Source organism: Hyperoodon ampullatus, assembly GCF_949752795.1.
Source record: "Hyperoodon ampullatus genome assembly, chromosome: 2".
Classification (NCBI taxonomy): domain Eukaryota; kingdom Metazoa; phylum Chordata; class Mammalia; order Artiodactyla; family Ziphiidae; genus Hyperoodon; species Hyperoodon ampullatus.
Window position 1 is genome coordinate 12,134,575 of NC_136915.1, and position 18,548 is coordinate 12,153,122.

General features: G+C 45.6%; 1 protein-coding gene across 1 annotated transcript in view; it reads left to right on the forward strand.

The window, feature by feature from the left end:
* The window catches only part of LOC307063669 (forkhead-associated domain-containing protein 1-like), a gene marked incomplete at both ends in the record, with an annotated part of 98,557 nt that overhangs the window by 28,805 nt on the left and 51,204 nt on the right, over positions 1 to 18,548 (forward strand). Inside the window, 2 exon segments of the mRNA XM_079719909.1 lie at positions 6,845 to 7,115; positions 16,011 to 16,120. Coding sequence (XP_079576035.1) covers positions 6,845 to 7,115; positions 16,011 to 16,120 — 381 coding nt within the window.

An 18,548-nucleotide genomic window follows, 5' to 3' on the forward strand; every position in this document is an offset into this window, starting at 1 on the left:
TGACAAGGAAGCTGATTAGAACTTGAAAGGAAAGGAAAATCCATAAGATTGAAGATTTACAAGAAAATGGGAAAATTAGATGGGCCAGATCTCCTTTAACACAGCTGGGAAAAACCCAAATGAATGGCTTTTCTGAACAGCTCAAAGGGGCTTAATTCTTTTAAGTTCCAAAACCTAAAAATAATGTATAACTTGGCGGTTCTGTGTTCTAAATGTATAATCCTGATTTCTCACACTGAAACCCTGTACGTAATTTACCCTTTTCTTGGGGACTTAGAATTATTACCCGTCTCTGAGTTACGGTGACACCCTGGGAGCTGTTGAGATAAAGGCCGTTTGTCCTGGCACCAAGTAGCCCCCTCTCCTGGCTTCTGAGATCTACTGGCCATGTTTTCTAGTCTCCATTCTGTCTTCCGAGGTCCATGGCTCCTCCATGCTGCGGTCAGTGTGCCTGCTCGCCACGATCACCCCTACCCCCCAGGCCCTTCCAGACCGTGGGAATTAAGCTCCACATCTATGTACGTTAAATTCTTCTGTAAGGAAGCCGGTCTCTTCTCCCTCCTTTATGTATTTACTCACTAATGTATCTATGTCAATATGGACCCATGTATACTGATTTTACACTTTGAGTTATAATCCAATACTCATTAACTGGTTCCTCGCTCAAATTCTTCCAGCCTTGGCCACTGGGAGCTCTTTCAGATTGCTTGCTGTGTCCTTGAGCATCTCCCCACCTTTTCATTTTGGGCACTTCCTTACTCTCTGCTGTTACAAGATGCGCCAGGCTTAGCATGTATTTTCCCCATCCCAGCCCCAGAATCAAAGTCCTTTTTATTTACACTTGGTTTGCCAACCGTTCAGCTCAGTCAGCGAACACCTACCATGAGTAGCAGGCACTGTGCTGGGTGCCAGCACAGCCAGCGGTTGGCTGGTAAATATTTAATGACCAGCTCTCTGGGAAAAGTAAAGTACATGGATGCATAGCATAAGGTTTACTGATATAAAGAATGTGTAGCACAGTCTTTCCATGTAACAAGAAATACAGTACTCTTTCTTGTAAATTCTCTATAGCCAGCTGAGTCTCACAGAATGCTTTCATTGACTTTAGCTGAACTCTTGTATCCATAGCCAATTTCTCATTGCAGTTGACTAATGAGAGAGTTCCCAACCTGTGCACTGGTGGGTATTTTTGGGTACTTTGGGTTTATGAATAATACAAGTGAAAAAAGAACGACGTTAGAACTTCACATGTTCATCAGTGACATGAGTGACTTTGTTGCTGCATCAGATAATAATTTTCAAATACTGGAAGAACGTTTCCCCAATTTTTTGCTCTATTCATAACATAATGGCTAAGACTCAACATGCTTTTGTATAATCTGCATTGTTAACATTTTCTCCATTACCGTCTTAAGTCTAGGCAATCAACAAAACAAACAAACAAACAAAATCAAGCTCTACATGAACCACCATTATTAAACCTCTTTATAAAAGTTTTTAAAAATCAAGCCCTCATGTATAACATTTCCTGATTTCTATGGTGTAATACGCCCTCCACGGTCAATTTCAAGCTCCCAATGACACATCCCTGAATACAGAGAAGGAAAGAGGGGTGTGGTAATACATTACTATGTAGCATTTCCCACAGAAACATATAGTAGAGTGAAATAACCTCAAGAGCATAGGTAATAATAAAATAGAGTAAAATAATTAGGAAAGGGTGAGTTTTAAGTTTGTATAACTTTTGTTTCTGATATAATTTAATTGTAAATTTATGTAAGTTAATTCTTATTAATGGCTGTGTTTATCAACCAGTTGGCAAAATTCCTGGACATTTAACAATCGGTTCTCTGGGTGGGTACGAGGTAGCCACAGCACTCCTCTGGTACAGCAGTAAAAATACCACAGGTCTTCCCGGATGGAGGCTGGGGTCCTCTGAGCTGCTTCCAGGGCGTGGCATGTACCAGATGAATAACACTTCCATAAGACAGTTGTCAGTGTTCCTAGAAAATCCCATTTCTCAGTAGCCCATGCGATTTCTTGTGGTTTTTCACACCATCTAATGTTCATTTCCTTTTTTTAAACTTGGAAAATATCCTATCATTCACTAACCAATCATCTAAGATCCATTTGTGAGTATGGAAAACAGGTAATAAATCATGACTTCGAGTAACCTAGAAGTCCTAAGAGCACAGGTATTGGAGTCAAATAGTGTCACCACTTCCTGGATGTGAGACCTTGGGCAAGTCATTTAACCTCTCTGAGCTTCAGTTTCTTAATCCACACAATGAGGGGTAAAATGCCTCCTGCAAGATTATTCTGGAGATCAGATGAGACCACATGCATTAAGTGCCCAGCACAGTCTGTGGCACATCTGTGTCTTCTCTACACAGTGGCTCATAGTCGTTGTATTGTCCACAATTACTTACAAATGGCAGAGCGCGTAACAAGCTCTCCAAGGGCAAGGTCTAAGTTTCCACCTTCTCTGCAGGCTCCAGGGCTTCCTGGCAGAATTCATGTGTACTATAGGCACTCAATGTGCAAACTACCTTGAATTTTTTTTAGGGTGTCCCATTCAACTTACACTCTTTACAGGGTTAGAAGCAGATATTGGAGAAATAACACAAAGAACAAGTAGATAATTTGAAAAAAAATGGATAGTGATTTCTTGAGTAAATCATTGACCTTTGTTTATTAAAGCTAATATAAATTCAACGGTGGATATGGTCATGGTTAATCCACGTGGTTGACAACGTGCTTTTTTTTTTTTTTTTTGCGGTACGCGGGCCTCTCACTGTTGTGGCCTCTCCCATTGCGGAGCTCAGGCTCCGGACGCGCAGGCTCAGCGGCCATGTCTCACGGGCCTAGCCGCTCTGCGGCATGTGGGATCTTCCCAGACTGGGGCATGAACCCATGTCCCCTGCATCGGCAGGCAGACTCTCAACCACTGCACGACCAGGGAAGCCCCAACCTGCTATTTTAAAGGTAGTATGGAAAAGAAATCAGGAGTATAACATATGCTACCTCAAAAACAAAACAAAAAACCCAACCATGGCAACATACCATATGGTCAGAGAACAGACACAAAGAAAGAGAAAAGGCATTAGCGTGTATTTTTAAACTAAAGTTTCTAAAAACAGACTTGAAGACTTCCCTGGTGACACAGTGGATAAGAATCCACCTGCCAGTTCAGGGGACACAGGTTCGAGCCCTGGTCTGGGAAGATCCCACATGTCGCGGAGCAACTAAGCCTGTGCGCCACAACTACTGAGCCTGAGCTCTAGAGCCCATGTGCCACAACTGCTGAGCCCATGTGCCCCAGCTACTGCAGCCCATGCGCCTAGAGCACACACTCCGAAACAAGAGAATCCACCACAAGGAGAAGCCCGTGCACCACAACGAAGAGTAGCCCCCTGCTCGCCGCAACTAAAGAAAACCTGCACGTAGCAACGAAAACCCAACACAGCCAAAAATAAATAGAATTAAATCTAAAATAAATAAATAATAAAAACAGACTTGTTGATAACTGACCTTGACCCCATGCTTCCTGTACAGCCCAGAGCTGGCTTTTAATGGGAGTCTTCTTCTTATGTTTGCTTTTCTCCCTGCCTGTTTCCTTGTAGTTACCAGCAACAATTTCTGAGAAAACCTTGACCTTCCCTCTGATAAAGCAAGCTGGCAAACTAGAGAAAACCAACTTTAACCATCCAACTAAAGCTACCCTCAACCAACACGCTTCAGAGAAGAAAAAAAAAAAACTTTATTTTTTAATTTTTATACCCGAAGAGCTTGGAGTCTCTGCTGCGTTTATACATCTTTGGCTCCTTCCGCCCAGAGGCCCTATCGTTCGAGCTCTGTGTGCTGCAAGCAACAGAAACCAGCTCTAGCCGGCCTCAGGGATGGAGCACTTCAGGGTAGCACCCCAGCCAGGGCTCAAAACCAGCTTCCTTATTTCCCCACCATGTTCACAGCAGCATAGTTATAATAGCCAAGAGGTAGAAACCACCCAAGTGCCCATGACACTTAATGGATAAACAAAATACACTCTAAACTGTATGATGGAATATTATTTAGCCTTAAAAATGAAGGAAGGGCTTCCCTGGTGGCGCAGTGGTTGAGAGTCCGCCTGCCGATGCAGGGGACACGGGTTCGTGCCCTGGTCTGGGAGGATCCCACATGCCGTGGAGCAGCTGGGCCCGTGACCCATGGCCGCTGAGCCTGCGTGTCCGGAGCCTGTGCTCCACAACGGGAGAGGCCACAGCAGTGAGAGGCCCGCCTACCACACAAAAAAAAGAAGGAAATTCTGACATGTTACAACATGGATGAACCTTGAGGGCATTGTGCTAAGTGAAATACGCCAGTCACAAAAAGACAAGTACCATGTGATTTCACTTATTTGAGGTACTTGGTACTTAGAGTAGTGCAATTCATAGACACAGAATGTTGGACACCACGGGCTGGGTGGCGGAGGGAATGGGGAGTTGTTGTCTAATGGTTAATAGAGTTTACGTTTTGCAAGACGAAAAAGTTCTGGAGATCCATCTCACAGAAATGTGACTATACTTAACACCACTGAACTGTATACTTTAAAATGGCTAAGATGATAAATTTTATGTTGCAGGTTATTTACCACAATTTGAAAAATAAATAAACAGCTTCCCTCTCTCCATGTCTGGGCTCCACTCCCTCATGCTGGCTGCATTCTGAAGTCCCACCAGGTCACTCCAGATCCTGGTGTCCAGCCAAGTCTTCTTGGGTCTCCTTGGCTCTGATTGGATCACTTGCCCCACCACTGAACCAATCAGTATGTCCAGGGAGTGTGATTGGTTGATTGCTTAGCCCCACCCACAGCAATGGGCCGACAGATTGGGAGGGAGATTCCTGGAATTTCCAGAAGAGGCAGGTGGGTTGCTGCCTGTCCACTACGGCAGTGAACCACTTGAGGCATGAGATATGACCACTCCCTTTAGCACCCTGGCAGTTAGTGGGCAGTGAGGCACATCTACCTGAGCATCCCAGCACAAAAGGGAATTCCTCCACACTACCTGTGGTCTCTAGATTTGTTTTCTATCAGGCGGGGGTAAAACATATTCAAATTTCCCCCTTCCCACCTGCAGCCCTTTCATTCGATAAATCTTTATTAAATCGATGAGGAAAGGTTGTAGGAATGATTGAGGCAAGACAGCCCCAGAGGAGAGGACGGGAAGGGATAGGATGGATGGAGAAGTGAGTGCAAGGCAGGAGCAGGACACCTCAGCTTCTGAAAGGAGAGAAAGGAAGAAAGCTTAGGTGGAGACCGAGGTGCCCACAGTGGAGAGAAATTCGGATCTTCACATAAGGTAACAGAGTTCTGGAACACTGCCAAGTCCGTTCCCGAAACAGGTTTCATCGGGGCCAGTGTCATCATAAATGCTGGGCCAGGTGTCGCCAGGCAATTGGAGTTTGATTTTCCCGAACAGTGTTCTCCCTGACTCCAAAAAAGTCTTCAGGGGAATTCACCGGATTCTTGACTTGGCTGGGAAAGACTGTAGCTAAAAGACTGGTTTGGGAACCTGAGTGAGTGGAGAACCTTCCTCTTGAATACAATGCAGCTGGAGCTATAGGAAGTTCTGTCTGCCAGTGCTCCTATTTCGGAAGCATTCTGTCCTGTTTCTCATTATGTGTCTGCAGTCTGCAGAAAGAGAAACGTGACCGCCACAGGCGGCAAACCTTTGAACTTAGCTCCTTACTTGAAAAGTGTGTTTTTTTCTGCCAAGAGACTGGGGGCGGGGCAGAGAAGGGAGAGGGAGACAGAGAGGGAAAGAGCTTTCCAGAACCCCAGTCCCACCATCCTCTCCACCACCACCTGAGCTTGGTGAAGTCCTTAACCTCTCCAAGGCTCATTTGTAAGCTAGGAATAAGGAGAGCTCCTCCCCTTCAGGGCTATGGTGAGAAATCTGTGAGTAATTACAGTAAATGGTAGCATTCACGATGTCACGGTTTAAGCACTAGGCACAGGGAGGGACGGCCACAACAGCATTAACCAAGACAAAGCCAGGTGTCAGCACCTCTCAGCATTTGCTTCTCCCGGTGTAGATGGATTTTGATGTGCTCTCTAATGAAAGTAGCTACAGACATCTTGTGCTGGGTCAGATGAAAAAAGGTTCCCTAGATAGATATTTACGGAGCGTCTGCCAAGAATCAGATGTGGCAGATGTTGAGGATCACAGGTTAATGAGCCAGTTGGGGTGCGAGCCAGTTGGGGTGCCTGCCACCCCAGAGCTCTCGGCTTCAGAGAACAGGTGGAATGGGAGTGCCAGGGAGACACACAGTGTGGATGTGTGTATCCTGGAGAGCTGGGCTTGAATCTCGGAGATGTGTTCATTCATTCTTTCAACCAGTTTTAAAGACCTACTCTGTATGTGCCAAGGGTTTATTCTAGGAGCTGAGGATACGGTGCTGAGCAAGGTAGACAAAAAGCTGTCAGCCTCTCAGAGCTCAGAGGTGGCGTTGTACCAGCTCAGACGCTCACTGCCAAATCTGTGATCCTGGGAAAGTCACTAGGTCTTGCTCAGCCTCGGGCTCGTCACAGAGCATCAGGGGTATTAAATGAGGTAATGCATGTGAATCTCTTGACTGGGTGCCTGGCACGAAGGCTGCACCCAATAAATGATGGTGCGATAGTGTGCAAGGTGACCCATGGTGGGGACCGCCATCCCAAATTTGGGGAGAGTCTGGGAGGGCTTCCTGGGAGAAGTGACTTATACGCCGAAATCTAGGGCAGCAATTATGTCGCCGGGACAGAAAGGTGAAGACCACCCCAGCTGCTCGTAACCTCCCCTGACCCTCTTGTCTTCCCCTGCAGGTCTCCTTCCCATGGCTGCGGGGCCCAGCACCTTGGCCAAGGCCACAGCCACCTTGGGCCACCCAGCAACTGAACCAGTCACCCTCACCACCACAGACCCCCTTCTACCCGGGCATCTGGCCAGCGCCAGTGCAGAGGAGCTGGTCGCAGGGGTCCGCCGAGCCCCCAATGGTCCCACCAGCCTCCCACAGGCGGCCCGTGAGTGCCAGCGAGAAGATGTTCTCCTTCGAGGTGGACAGAGCCGCCCACAGCGTTCCCATCATCAGGCAAGGTACTCATGGGCGCTTCCTTGGCGGCTTAGGGGAGGGTCTTTGGCTAGGAGGATGGGTCTCAGTTTCTGCTTTCCCTTTTTTTTTTTTAATTTTTATTGAGGTGCAGTTGATTTACAGTGTTGTGTTAGTTTCAGGTATGCAGCACACTGAATCTGTTCAACATATACATGTATCCACTCTTTTTTAGATTCTTTTCCCATATACACCATTACAGAGTATTGAGGAGAGTTCCCTGTGCTATCCAGTAGGTCCTTCTTAGTTATCTCCTTTATGTATAGTATTGTGTATGTCAATCCCTCTCTTCCAATTTATCCCTCCCCCCTCTTATTCCCGGTAACCATAAGTTTATTTTCTACATCTGTAACTCTATCTCTGTTTTGTAGATAAGTTCATTTGTACCTTTTTTTGATTCCACATATAAGCAATATGGTATGATATTTGTCTTTCTCTGGCTTTTGCTTATGTTCTCTGGTTCTGAAGTAGAACATAATCAAATGTGAAAAAATTGGGATAAGCAGAAAGTTAGAAAACAGTAAAAGATAAGCTGTCACCCTTATCACCAGAATTCTCCCTGTTGACTTTTTGGTACAAACTCCTCCAAGACTGTGCTCTGCCTATCTGCACACGTCAGTACCTCTGTGGTGAGTGTGTTTGTGTGTGTGTGTTTGTACGTGTATATGAATATATATGAATGTGTATCAGAATCTAAACTTATACACTTCGACTCAGATGTACAGACATATTGGTAACTGAAATCCCTCTTGCCTTAGGAGGTTTTTAAATATTTTATTACCATTTTACAGGTAAGAGGAGACTGAGGCTTATGGAGAAAATTACTTCTCCAGAGGTGATATTTTCAATCTAATCTAATCTAACGCTTTTCAGTCAAATTTAAGGCTGGGTATCTCAGTGACTGTCACTCACAGCCTGGTCACTTCGGGGACACACAGCCATCAGGGTGTCCTTCTCCCCCCCTCCCCCGCAGAAGGCCTCATGGCATTTGGGGAGGAGACTTCCTGTCTGTCACCATCCTCTCGGCCTTGCCAGCCTTGCAGGCAGAGTAGCTGGGTCGACTTAGTCCCTGGCATGATTCCCAGGTTTCTTCTGTGGCCACTGGTATGAAGGTCCCATTCTCTGTTTTCTGCGTCCCAGCCCCAGACCCCTCTGAGTCCCCAGGTCTCTCGATGCCTCCACACCCTTCCCTGGTCTCACTCAGGACCGCTCACCTAGTCACTTCCCTCAGCCATTCAAATAATAGTTATTATTCTGAAATATACAGACTAAGGAATAAATGAAAGGTATCTCTGCAGTTTACATCATCATCATCATCATCTAAGGAATGCTCATGTACCAACCACCCAAGTTAAGAAATTACTCAGCCATTTCCCCCCAGCATTTTAATGTGAAAACTTTCAAACATACAGCAAAGCAAAAAGAATTTTACAGAGACAGCTCTCCTCCTAATTCTACCGCTAACACTTTGCTGTACTCTTTATTACATTTCTGTCTACCCATCCTTCTTGTCCTGCATTAATCCATCTTATTTTTTGGATGCATTTCAAAATAAATAGCACACATCTGTAGTCCTCCCCATAAATGCTTTAGCACATATACCATTAACTAGAATTCAACATGTTTTGTCTCTTTCATGTAAAATGAACACACAGTGTGTATTAGTTATCATGATTGCATAACGAATTCTCCCCAAACGTAGCAGCCTAAAGCAAAAATCAAACATGTGTTATCATCTATACGGTTTCTGTGGGTCAGGAATTTGGCAGCAGCTTAGCAGGACGGCTGTGGCTCAGGGTCCCTCGTAAAGCTGCAGTCATCTGAAGGCTTGACCTGGGCCGGATGATCCACTTCCAAGACGGCGAGCTCACATGGCTGTCAGCAGGAGGCCCCGGCTCCTCACCACATGGGCCTCCCCAGAGAGTGGCTCGAGCGTTCTCAGGACACGGCAGCTGCTCCTCCTGAGCAAGTGATCCTGGAGGACAAGATGGAAATGGCAACATCTCTTATGACTAAGCCTCAGAAGTCATGCTCTGTCATTGCTGCAATATCCTGCTGGTTACACAGGGTGTCACCCTCCAGTGTGGGAGAAGACTACACACGGGCCTGAAGACCAGGAGGCGGGGATTATCAGCAGTCATCTTGGAGGCTGGCTACCACAGCCTGCCCTCGGGTCCTCAATGATTCACACTCCTCCTCCTCTCTCCCGAGGCCCCCCAAAATCTCACCCCAGTAAGAGCATCGGCTCAAATTCAAGAATCTCGTCTAAATCAAGTCCAGGTACAGATGGGGCTCATGGGTGTAGTACCTTAAGTTCAGCTCATCAAGTACTACTTCCAAGAATCTGAAGACCTCTGAACAAAGTGTCTGTCCCTCACACACCCAGCACATATTGGTGGGACAGACATAGCATAACTGCTACCTACACTCCTCTTCTTCCAAAAGAAGAAAAACAGGAAACACACAGGAGTCACTGGCACAAAGCACTTCTGAAGTCCAGCTGGGAAAATATCGGCAGTTCCTTGACTGGGCTTCAGTCCAACTCTTGGCCAGAAATGACTTTCCAGGGCTCTTGGCTCTGCCCGCTGGTCCCTGAGTTCCGCCTTCTGAGTCGTCCTCCCTTTCCTAGGAAAGGTGTCCCATGGATGTGGCTGCATAGTTTTATAGCCTGCTTCCTGCCTGTAGAAGCTTGGGGGTCCAGACGCTTCTTTGACTTTTGTGGGTCTCTGTCAGTCTGAGTTGGCAGTGCTTCTTATTGGGGTTCATCCTATTAGGCAAAACCCACGCCCACAGATATTTTTGTCACAAGCCCTTCCACCATGGGCTTCTGCAAAGACTGACAAAGGACCGAAGCTTCTTAGAAGCCCAGTTCTTTGACCAAAGGGTTCTCTTGGACACTGCCCTGGATGTGTATTCTTAACAAAGCATTTTACAACCACACCCTCAGCTTCTTCTCTAGACTGTGTTTTCTTGAGAGCGCCCTTGATTTGATCTTTGCCCAGAACCTGTTTCTTACATTTCATTTGCCGCCTGGAGAGGCAGGGAATTTTCAAGCCCAGAGCATTGCCCTGGTTTAACAGCCCTTCCTTTAACTGTCTCTCCCCCTCACATTTCACTATAAGTAGCAAGAAGTAACCAGGCAGCACCTTCCAAGACTCTGTCTGGGACTCTCTTTAGCTTGACCACTCAGCCTCATCACAAACATTTTCTACCTTCCTCATGACCACAGGCAACGTGTTAGGAAACCTTCTGCCACCACCTAACAAGGATCCCTTAACCCCAGTAACATTTTCCTCACTTTCCTGGAACCCTTCCCTCACGGCCTCCTCAAAGGCCATCGGGCTTCTACTAAGACTATTCAGGCTTTCTCAAAGACTCTTGGCCAAAGTCCTCCAGCTTCTGGCCACTGTTCCATCCCAAACCACTCCACATTGTAGGGTTTTTGTTAAATTTTCCACCACTCCTGGTGCCCAAACCTGTATTTGCTACTTATTGTTGCATAACAAATTACTGCAGGATGTAATGGCCTAAAACAACAGTAAACATTTATTATCTCATAGTTTCTCTGAGTCAGGAATTTGGAAATGGCTTAGCTGGGTGATTCTTGCTCAGGATTTTTCATGAGGTTGCAGTAATGGTGTTGGCTGGGGCTGTGGTCCTCTGGAGGCTTGTCTGGGGCTGGAGGACCCATCTCTACGATGGTTCACTCACATGGCTTTTGGTAAGAGGCCTCAGTTCTTCACTAAGTGGACCTCTCCATACGTTGCTTGAGTATCCTCAAGCTGCCAGCTCCTCCAGACAAGTGGTCCTAGAGAGTGAGGCAGAAGCTGCAATGTCTTTTATGATCTAACCTCAGGAATCAAACTGTGTCATTTCTGCAATATCCTTGGTTACATAGAGAAGCTTTGTTACGGACTGAATTGCATTCCCCCAAAATTCATATGCTGAGGCCACAATCCCAATATCACAGAATGTGACCATATTTGGAGATAGTGTATTTAAATAGATGAGTAAGTTAAAATGAGATGATTGGGTGGGCCCTAATCCAAGGGCTGGTGTCCTTGTAAGAAGAGAGAGAGAGACGCCAGGGATGCACGTGCACAGAGAAAAGGGCATGTGAGGACACAGCAGGAAGGTGGCCGTCTGCAAGCCAAGGAGAGAGGCCTAACCCTGCCCACACCTTGATCTTGGACTTCCAGCCTCCAGAACTGTGAGAAAATGAATTTCTTTTGTTAAGACCTCCTGTGGTGTTTTGTTATGGCAGCCCCAGCTAACTAATATAAAGTCCATCCAGTATTGGAGAGGATGATGCAAGGGTCTGAATACCAGGAGACAAGAATCAGTGGGGCCATCTTGGAGACTGGCTACCACACCATGAAAGGTGTAGATCTTGAGTGTGCTCATTGAGTTTTGATGGTCGTGTACACCTATGTAACCCAAACTCCTATCAAGATATGGAACATTACCATCACCCCAGAAAGTTCCCTCATGTCCCTCCCCAGTCAATTCCCAGCCCCAGGCCCCAGAGGCACCCACTCTTCTGAACTCTTTTCCCGCCAGGGATTAGATATTCCTGTTCTAGAATCTCAAGTACACAGAAGCATGTAGTACATGTTCCTTTGTGGAAGGCTTTTTTCACTCAGCATAGTATTTCTGAGATTCATTCATTTTGTTGTATGGATCATGTTCTGTTTTATGAACATATATACAGGGTTTTGGGGGTTGTTTTTTAATGCGTCCTTTGGACACATGGCACATGGGCTGTTTCTTTTCTTTTTTTCACTCCGCCATTTAAATTTTTCCACTGTAATCACCGGTTTCTCCAGTGCCATGTTGAACTTGGGGCTTCTCTAAAGGACTTGCATCCCCCCTGGAGAAATGAAGGATGAGTCGTATGGCTTAGAGTCCCTCACATCTACCTGGGCTCTATCTCCTCAGCCTCTCAGCCAGGTCTCATGTTTCCAAACATTTGCCCTCGTTCCCCTGACTCTCTCCCCGTCCTCAGAAAAGGACTTTCTTCCCGTGTCATGGGGAGTTCCTTTGTGTCTGGGCCTCTCTACTCCACGCTTTAGAGAAAACTCTGTGCTCCAGTCCTCCATGCTGTCTCTTGACAGAAAACACCTCTTTTTAACGGTTCCGAGAAAGCTCTTTCCTCTCTTAGCAAAGCTGGGCTCTTCCAATTAAATTGGTTTACTGTTAGACTGTCACCTTGCTTTAGACTTGAAAAATTCTATTTGAAAACCCAAAGCCAAGGATTTATTTACTGCAGATCAGGTCAGGGTTTCTCAATCTTGGCACAGTGACATGTGGGTCGCATAACTCCTTGTTGTAGGATCTGTCCTGTCCACTGTAGAATGTTTAGCAGCATCCCTGACTCCTACCCACCAGAGATACCAGTAGCAACACCACCACCACCACCACCCCTAACTGTGGTACTCAAAAATGTCTCCAGACATTGTCAAAAATCAAAACATCATTTTGCCTGGGGGAAAAATCACCCTGTTCTAGTTAATACTCATCCTTCCTTTACCACAAGGCAATAAAACGTCAGCTCCAAGGCCAAATGTTAATGGCAAAAGCTCATGGGAGGTGGGGAAGAATTACTGAGAAAAGAAAATATGTGGAGTGATTTATTAAAATAGCATCTTGATTCATATATATATATATATATATATATATATATATATATATATATATATTTTCCCAATAATGGGATCATATGAACCTAACATAGGTAACCTTCTTTTTTTTTCTTTTTTTGGCCGTGCCGCTCAGCTTGCAGGATCTTTGTTCCCCAGCCAGGGATGGAACCTGTGCCCCCTGCAGTGGAAGCACAGAATCCTAACCACTGAACTGCCAAGGAATTCCCTACCTGATTTTTAAAATTCAATAATATGTCATAAACATGTTCCCACTTCAATACATTGACTGCACAGTGGTTAAAAGCATAGGCTCTGAATCCAACAAACTTAGGTTCATCCCTTGACTCTACCACTTACCAGCTGTGTGTCCTTGAGCAGGTGACTTGATGTCTCTGTGCCTCATATCTCTCACATATAAAATGGAGATGGGAATAATAATGCCTATGTCACTGGGTTGTTATGAAGACGAAATCGTATCCTGCCTGTAAGTGCTGAGCACAGTGCCTAGTGCATAGCAAACATTCAGTAAATATTAAATTATTTAAAATTTTAATATTTAAAATTTAAATTTTAATAATTTAAAATTTTAACATTTAAAATTTAAATTTTAATAATTTAAAATTTTAATATTAAAATTTTAAATTATTAAAATTTAAGTTATTACCTAACCATGATTGTTATTTAACTTTTATTTACAACTTACAATGTCTGAAAGACACAGTCCAGGTGCACACATACTGCCCCTGCTGCAGACTGGTGATTATTGGAGTGCACCAGGACAGCTGGGGGTTGTTAAAATATTAAAGTAACTCCCCTGCCATTTGGCCAACAGATCATGCACGAAAATTCTTAAAGTGCCTGCATCCCCATATCCGCCGTCCCACCGCCCCAGCCCTCCCGACCCTCCCTGGGGCTTCTCCCCACTGGGACCGCCGAAGGATCCAGCAGCTAGAGTTAAGCCAGTTTCTTCATACATGGCCCTTAGGTTCTTTCTGATAAATAACAGTAGCCGGTAAAGAAGTTTGGGGCGGGTGAGGGGTACCTGCTCCAGCACCTCCCTTCCTGGGTGTAAGGAAAGCGAGTCTCAGAGCAAATTCTAGACCCACAAAGACTTTGAGTAAACACACCTTCCCCAGTAAAGGAACCCCATCGATCAGCCTGTTCTGTAAGTTTGATGAAGTCCCCCCTCCGGCCATCATCTTGCAGGGAAGCGTCCCTCAAGACAGCCACGACAGGGTCGCAGAGGCAGCCGGAGTCACCCCTAGAGATGGCATCAGACGCCAGAGCTCTAAGCTGAGACTGGACAGGGGCCCAGTTAGGGTCAGACCCCGAGGCCCTCCCTGGGGACACAGGCAAGGCAGTACCTTCCTCCAGTGGGAGCCGATTTCTTGAGGAATCTGAAAACAGATCAAGTCTTCCTCCTGAAAATTCAGTTTCCAAATTGAGATGCACAATCAGTGTAAAATAAACCCCAGATTTCAAAGGCTTCATGCCTCGAAGAAAAAGAATATAAAATATCTCCATATTTTTTGTCGGTTACGTGTTGAAATGATGTTTTTTTAATGTATTGGGTTAAATAAAATTGATCATTAAAATATTCATCTCTTCTTTTTACCTTTTTAACGTGACTACTAGAAAATTGAAAATTGCATTCTGTAGCTCCCCTTATTTCTCTATCAGGCACTGCTGCTGTAGTCAGTTAGGACTTAGCTGCTCAGGATCCAAGAGAGTCAGATGGGGGCAGTGAGCTTCAAATAAAAGTTTTCTAATCATGGACCTAGTTGCGGAGGTGGAGGGAGAGAAAGTGGGCAGCTGCTGAAGTTCCAGGCCCTTGTGTTCCTCGCGCCCCAGGAAACACTGTGGCCAGGGCTGCTCATTCAACACGCAAGGCTGTGCATTCTCCGGGCACCACAGGCCATCAGCTCTGTCCACTAGAGGTTCTGGGGTCCACAAACAGGTTTGAGACCTGGCTGGGGGGCAGGAATCTTTGACTCTAAAATGCATAAATAAAAAATGCAGAAGCAAAATGAATAAATGATGAATGTCCACAAACATGACAGTGCGTGCTTCATTCATCATTAATGTTAATACTCATTAAAGTTTCATCACCACTGAAAACAATTTGTTCAGTTTCTCACTTCACAAGAAGATAAGAATGTGCATTGACTGTCCAGAAACTATAGTCACTTGGAAATTTAAAATACGCTGCTTGGGCCCAAGTGATCTCACAAGTAGAATTATAGAAATCTTTACAAACGTTTCTACACCAATAAAAAACAATGGATTCAGTGTTGATGTGAGTGAATTGCGAGATGTCTGATGTGATACAGAGTGGGACCCCCAAACACAATGCCATACTCCCGAAAAGTCATATAAACAGGCCTTGTAATATTGGGGTAAATAAGAAAAAAATTAGGAAAGCTTATATGTCTATCAAGTGGATCCTAGTTAAACACGTTTGGCACACTTGTACAGTGGACCACAATGCTACTCTTGAAAAGACCCCAGTACAGCCTCAAATACTGACATGGGAAGATGTTTTTGATATTGTTAGCTGAAAAGTAAGCTGGATAAGAATCTCTGTCATGTAAATGCACTTTTGTTTTTTGAAAAGATATGATTGCAATAAAAAATATATAGCTAACGTTTAGTGCTAAATGCTCTACATGAGGGGTCAGCAAACTTTTCCTGTAAAGAGCCAGATAGTAAATACTTTAGGATTTGTGGGTCACATGGTCTCTGCTGCAACTACTCAGCTCTGCCTTTGTAGCTGGGAAGCAGCCATAAATAATATGTACATGAATCACTGTGTCTGTGTTGCAATAAAACTTTATTTACAAAAATAGGCAGAAGGCCAGATTTGGCCGCAGGGCCATAGTTTGCCTACCCCTGCTCTATATCATTATTCTATTTAATCTCCAGATAGCCCTTTATAGCAGAGACTATCAGTGATCCTAAATTATGTATGTGGAAACGAAGGCTTAGAGAGAGCAAAAGACTTGCCCAAGGTCCTCAGCTCTTTTGCGGCATAGAAAAAAGTCTGGAAAGAGACACACCACAGTGCATCAGTGCAGTTAATGCTGGGGAAGAGAAATGAGGCAGCTCTTACCCTTTCCCGTCCTCCTGCAATGCTTTCAGTGCATAAGTCTCATGAATGTGAAGGTTAATCTGAAAATATTCTTTAAGTCTTTGGGGAAACTCACAGTCTCCTCTGCATTCTCTGTTGATCTTGTGTGTTAGTGTGGACCAACGCGGCGGAACTGTCGGAACAATCAGTGGCCGAGGAAATTCCTGGGGCAGAGCCCTACAGAGAAATTTTTCTGGACCAGGACCTGGCTCAGTACGATAAGGTGAGGGGTCTCGGGGAAGCACAGAGCTACAGCAGCAAGAGGGACCATGGAGAGATTGCCACTGCCTCTTGTTCTCTGTGTCTCAAGGACTGTCCCTTTTTCCTACTTCCAAGAAACCACCTCTTCCTCCCAAGACATTCAGCCAGGTTTGGCCACTGCTCATTTTATCCCAAATAACATCTACAACTACAAGTACTGAGCACCTACTGTGTGCTGGGCCATGTCCTGTGCACTTGACATTTATTAGCTCGTTAATCTTCACCATCTTCAAAATAGATTTTATCACCCTCACTTTGCAGATGAGGAAACCGAAGCTCAGAGAGGTTCAGTAATGTGTTCAAGGCTGTCCAATGCAAGGAGCAGTGTTAGGATTCAAACCCAGGTCTGGTTAGCTTCTCAGCGGGTACTTCTAACTCCCACACAGTAATCACTTGATCAACCTTCAGTGATGGAACAGTGATGCAAAAACACGTTCCTAGCAGGAGGAAGTGAGCCCTGAAGTCAGGGAGGCCTGGGCCAAGAGACTCGTTAAAGAGCCAGAGAGTTTTAAAGCAGGGATGCGAGCAGAACAGGTGGATTCAAGCCATCCTGGGAAGGGCCCAGGTCAATTTCTCCCCACTTAGACACGACCTGAAAGTTACTCTAAAAGAAGCAGTCTATAATATCTCGCTTTCCTTCAGGGCCAGGGCCTGCTCCTGCAGCAATTCTCAGAGTTTGTGAGGAGCAGACCTACCTGGGGTTCTTGTCAGACACGGAAATCCAAACCTTCAGGAGGCAGGGGGTTCCAACCCAGGCATCCTGGGACCAGACTCTGAAAAATGTTGCAGAAAGGCGAGAAGCCACGCACAGATTCTGTATTTATCGCTGTGTAACAAGCCACCCCAAAACTTAGCGGCTTCAAACAGCAATTCGTTATTCCGCAGAATCTATGGGTTGACCTGGAAGGTTCCTTTGCTCGCGTCCCCTGGCCTCACTCATGCGGCCTCAGTCAGCCGCTGGCTTGGCCAGTCTGGTGGTCAGTCTCCATCGGCCTCCTTCCCACATCTAGGGCCTTAGCCAGGACGCCTGGACTGGTGGGCTCCTTTCAGCATGTGGCTTTTCATAAGAGCACGGTGGTCTCAGGGTTCCCAGGGTGCCAGAGCAGAAGCTGCACAGCCTGTAAGAACTTGCCTGGAGATCATGCAGCATCACTTCCACTCCATTCCGTTGGTTAAAGCAAGTCACGGGGCCAGCCCAGACTAGAGGGTGGGGAAATAGACCAAATGGCAAAACTGCAAAGTATTTGTAGCCATTTTTCAACCTGCCTCAATTTTAACTTGGAAATATAGTGGAACCACTGTAATTTTTTCTATTTATAGAAAATTTTTATAAGCCATTTATATTTTTTTCTATTTATAATAGAAATAATTCTTTCTATTTATAAGCCGTTTCTACCCTGACTTGCCAGGACTCCTTCAAGTGACAATAAACAAATTAGCTTGAGGGAGAGCATTGATTAGCTCATCTTATTGGAAAATTGAAAGGGCCACTAGCTTCAGGTATGGCTAGATCCAGGAGCTTGAATAATGTCATCAGAACACCTCCCCACTACCAACCTCTCCCCTCTGTTTCCCTCAGAGTCTGGCTTTCTACATAAGGCTGGCTTTGTGTGTTAGAAAAGACAAACTCAGGCCAACAAGCCTACATATTTAAAGTTTATGATCCAAAAGAAGGCAAGATCCTCTCCCTCTGAAATCGATGTGTGAAATCTCTGATTGACCAGCTTGGGCCACATGCACACGGGGAGGTGGGACAGGAAGGAGCGGGGCGCATGGATGACAGTCCTACCCAGACCCCATGGAAGGAGGAGCGCTCCCTCCAGAAGGGCAACGGGACCCTCGCCAGGAAAGCAGAACCCACAGCTGTCCACTGCCCTCTGCAAACTTCTTATATTCCAGCACTGGCACAGGGCCTGGCACTTAGTTGCTGCCCGATGAATGTTTGTTGCACGAAAAATGAATAAGCACCTGGCTGGTCATAACAGGGTGAAACAGGGGAAACTGCCCAGGAGTAGGGAATATGTCTGATGCTCTCTCTTGAAGTTTTGCCACCAACTTTCACAAGGACCCAAAGGAAGGCCCCTGGCAGCAGCTGGCAATGTCAGACAGGCTTTCTCATGAGCGAGACCCTGTCCTTCCCCAGGTCACGGAGCTAGTAGGTCGTGAGGCTGACTGGACAGCTCTCCTGGAAATGAGCTGGCCCAGAAATGGCCCGTTTACCTCCTCCTGTGACTGCTTTGGAAAAGGCCTCTGGGGAATTTTTTCTTCTTCTTCTTCTTCAGTTTTTCTGACATTTTATTGATAACGTCTGGTGAGAAGTTTGGGGGATTTTTTTTTCCTTTTTTGGAAAACCTAGCCAATTCTTTGGCTGCAGAGCTTTTTCACTGGAG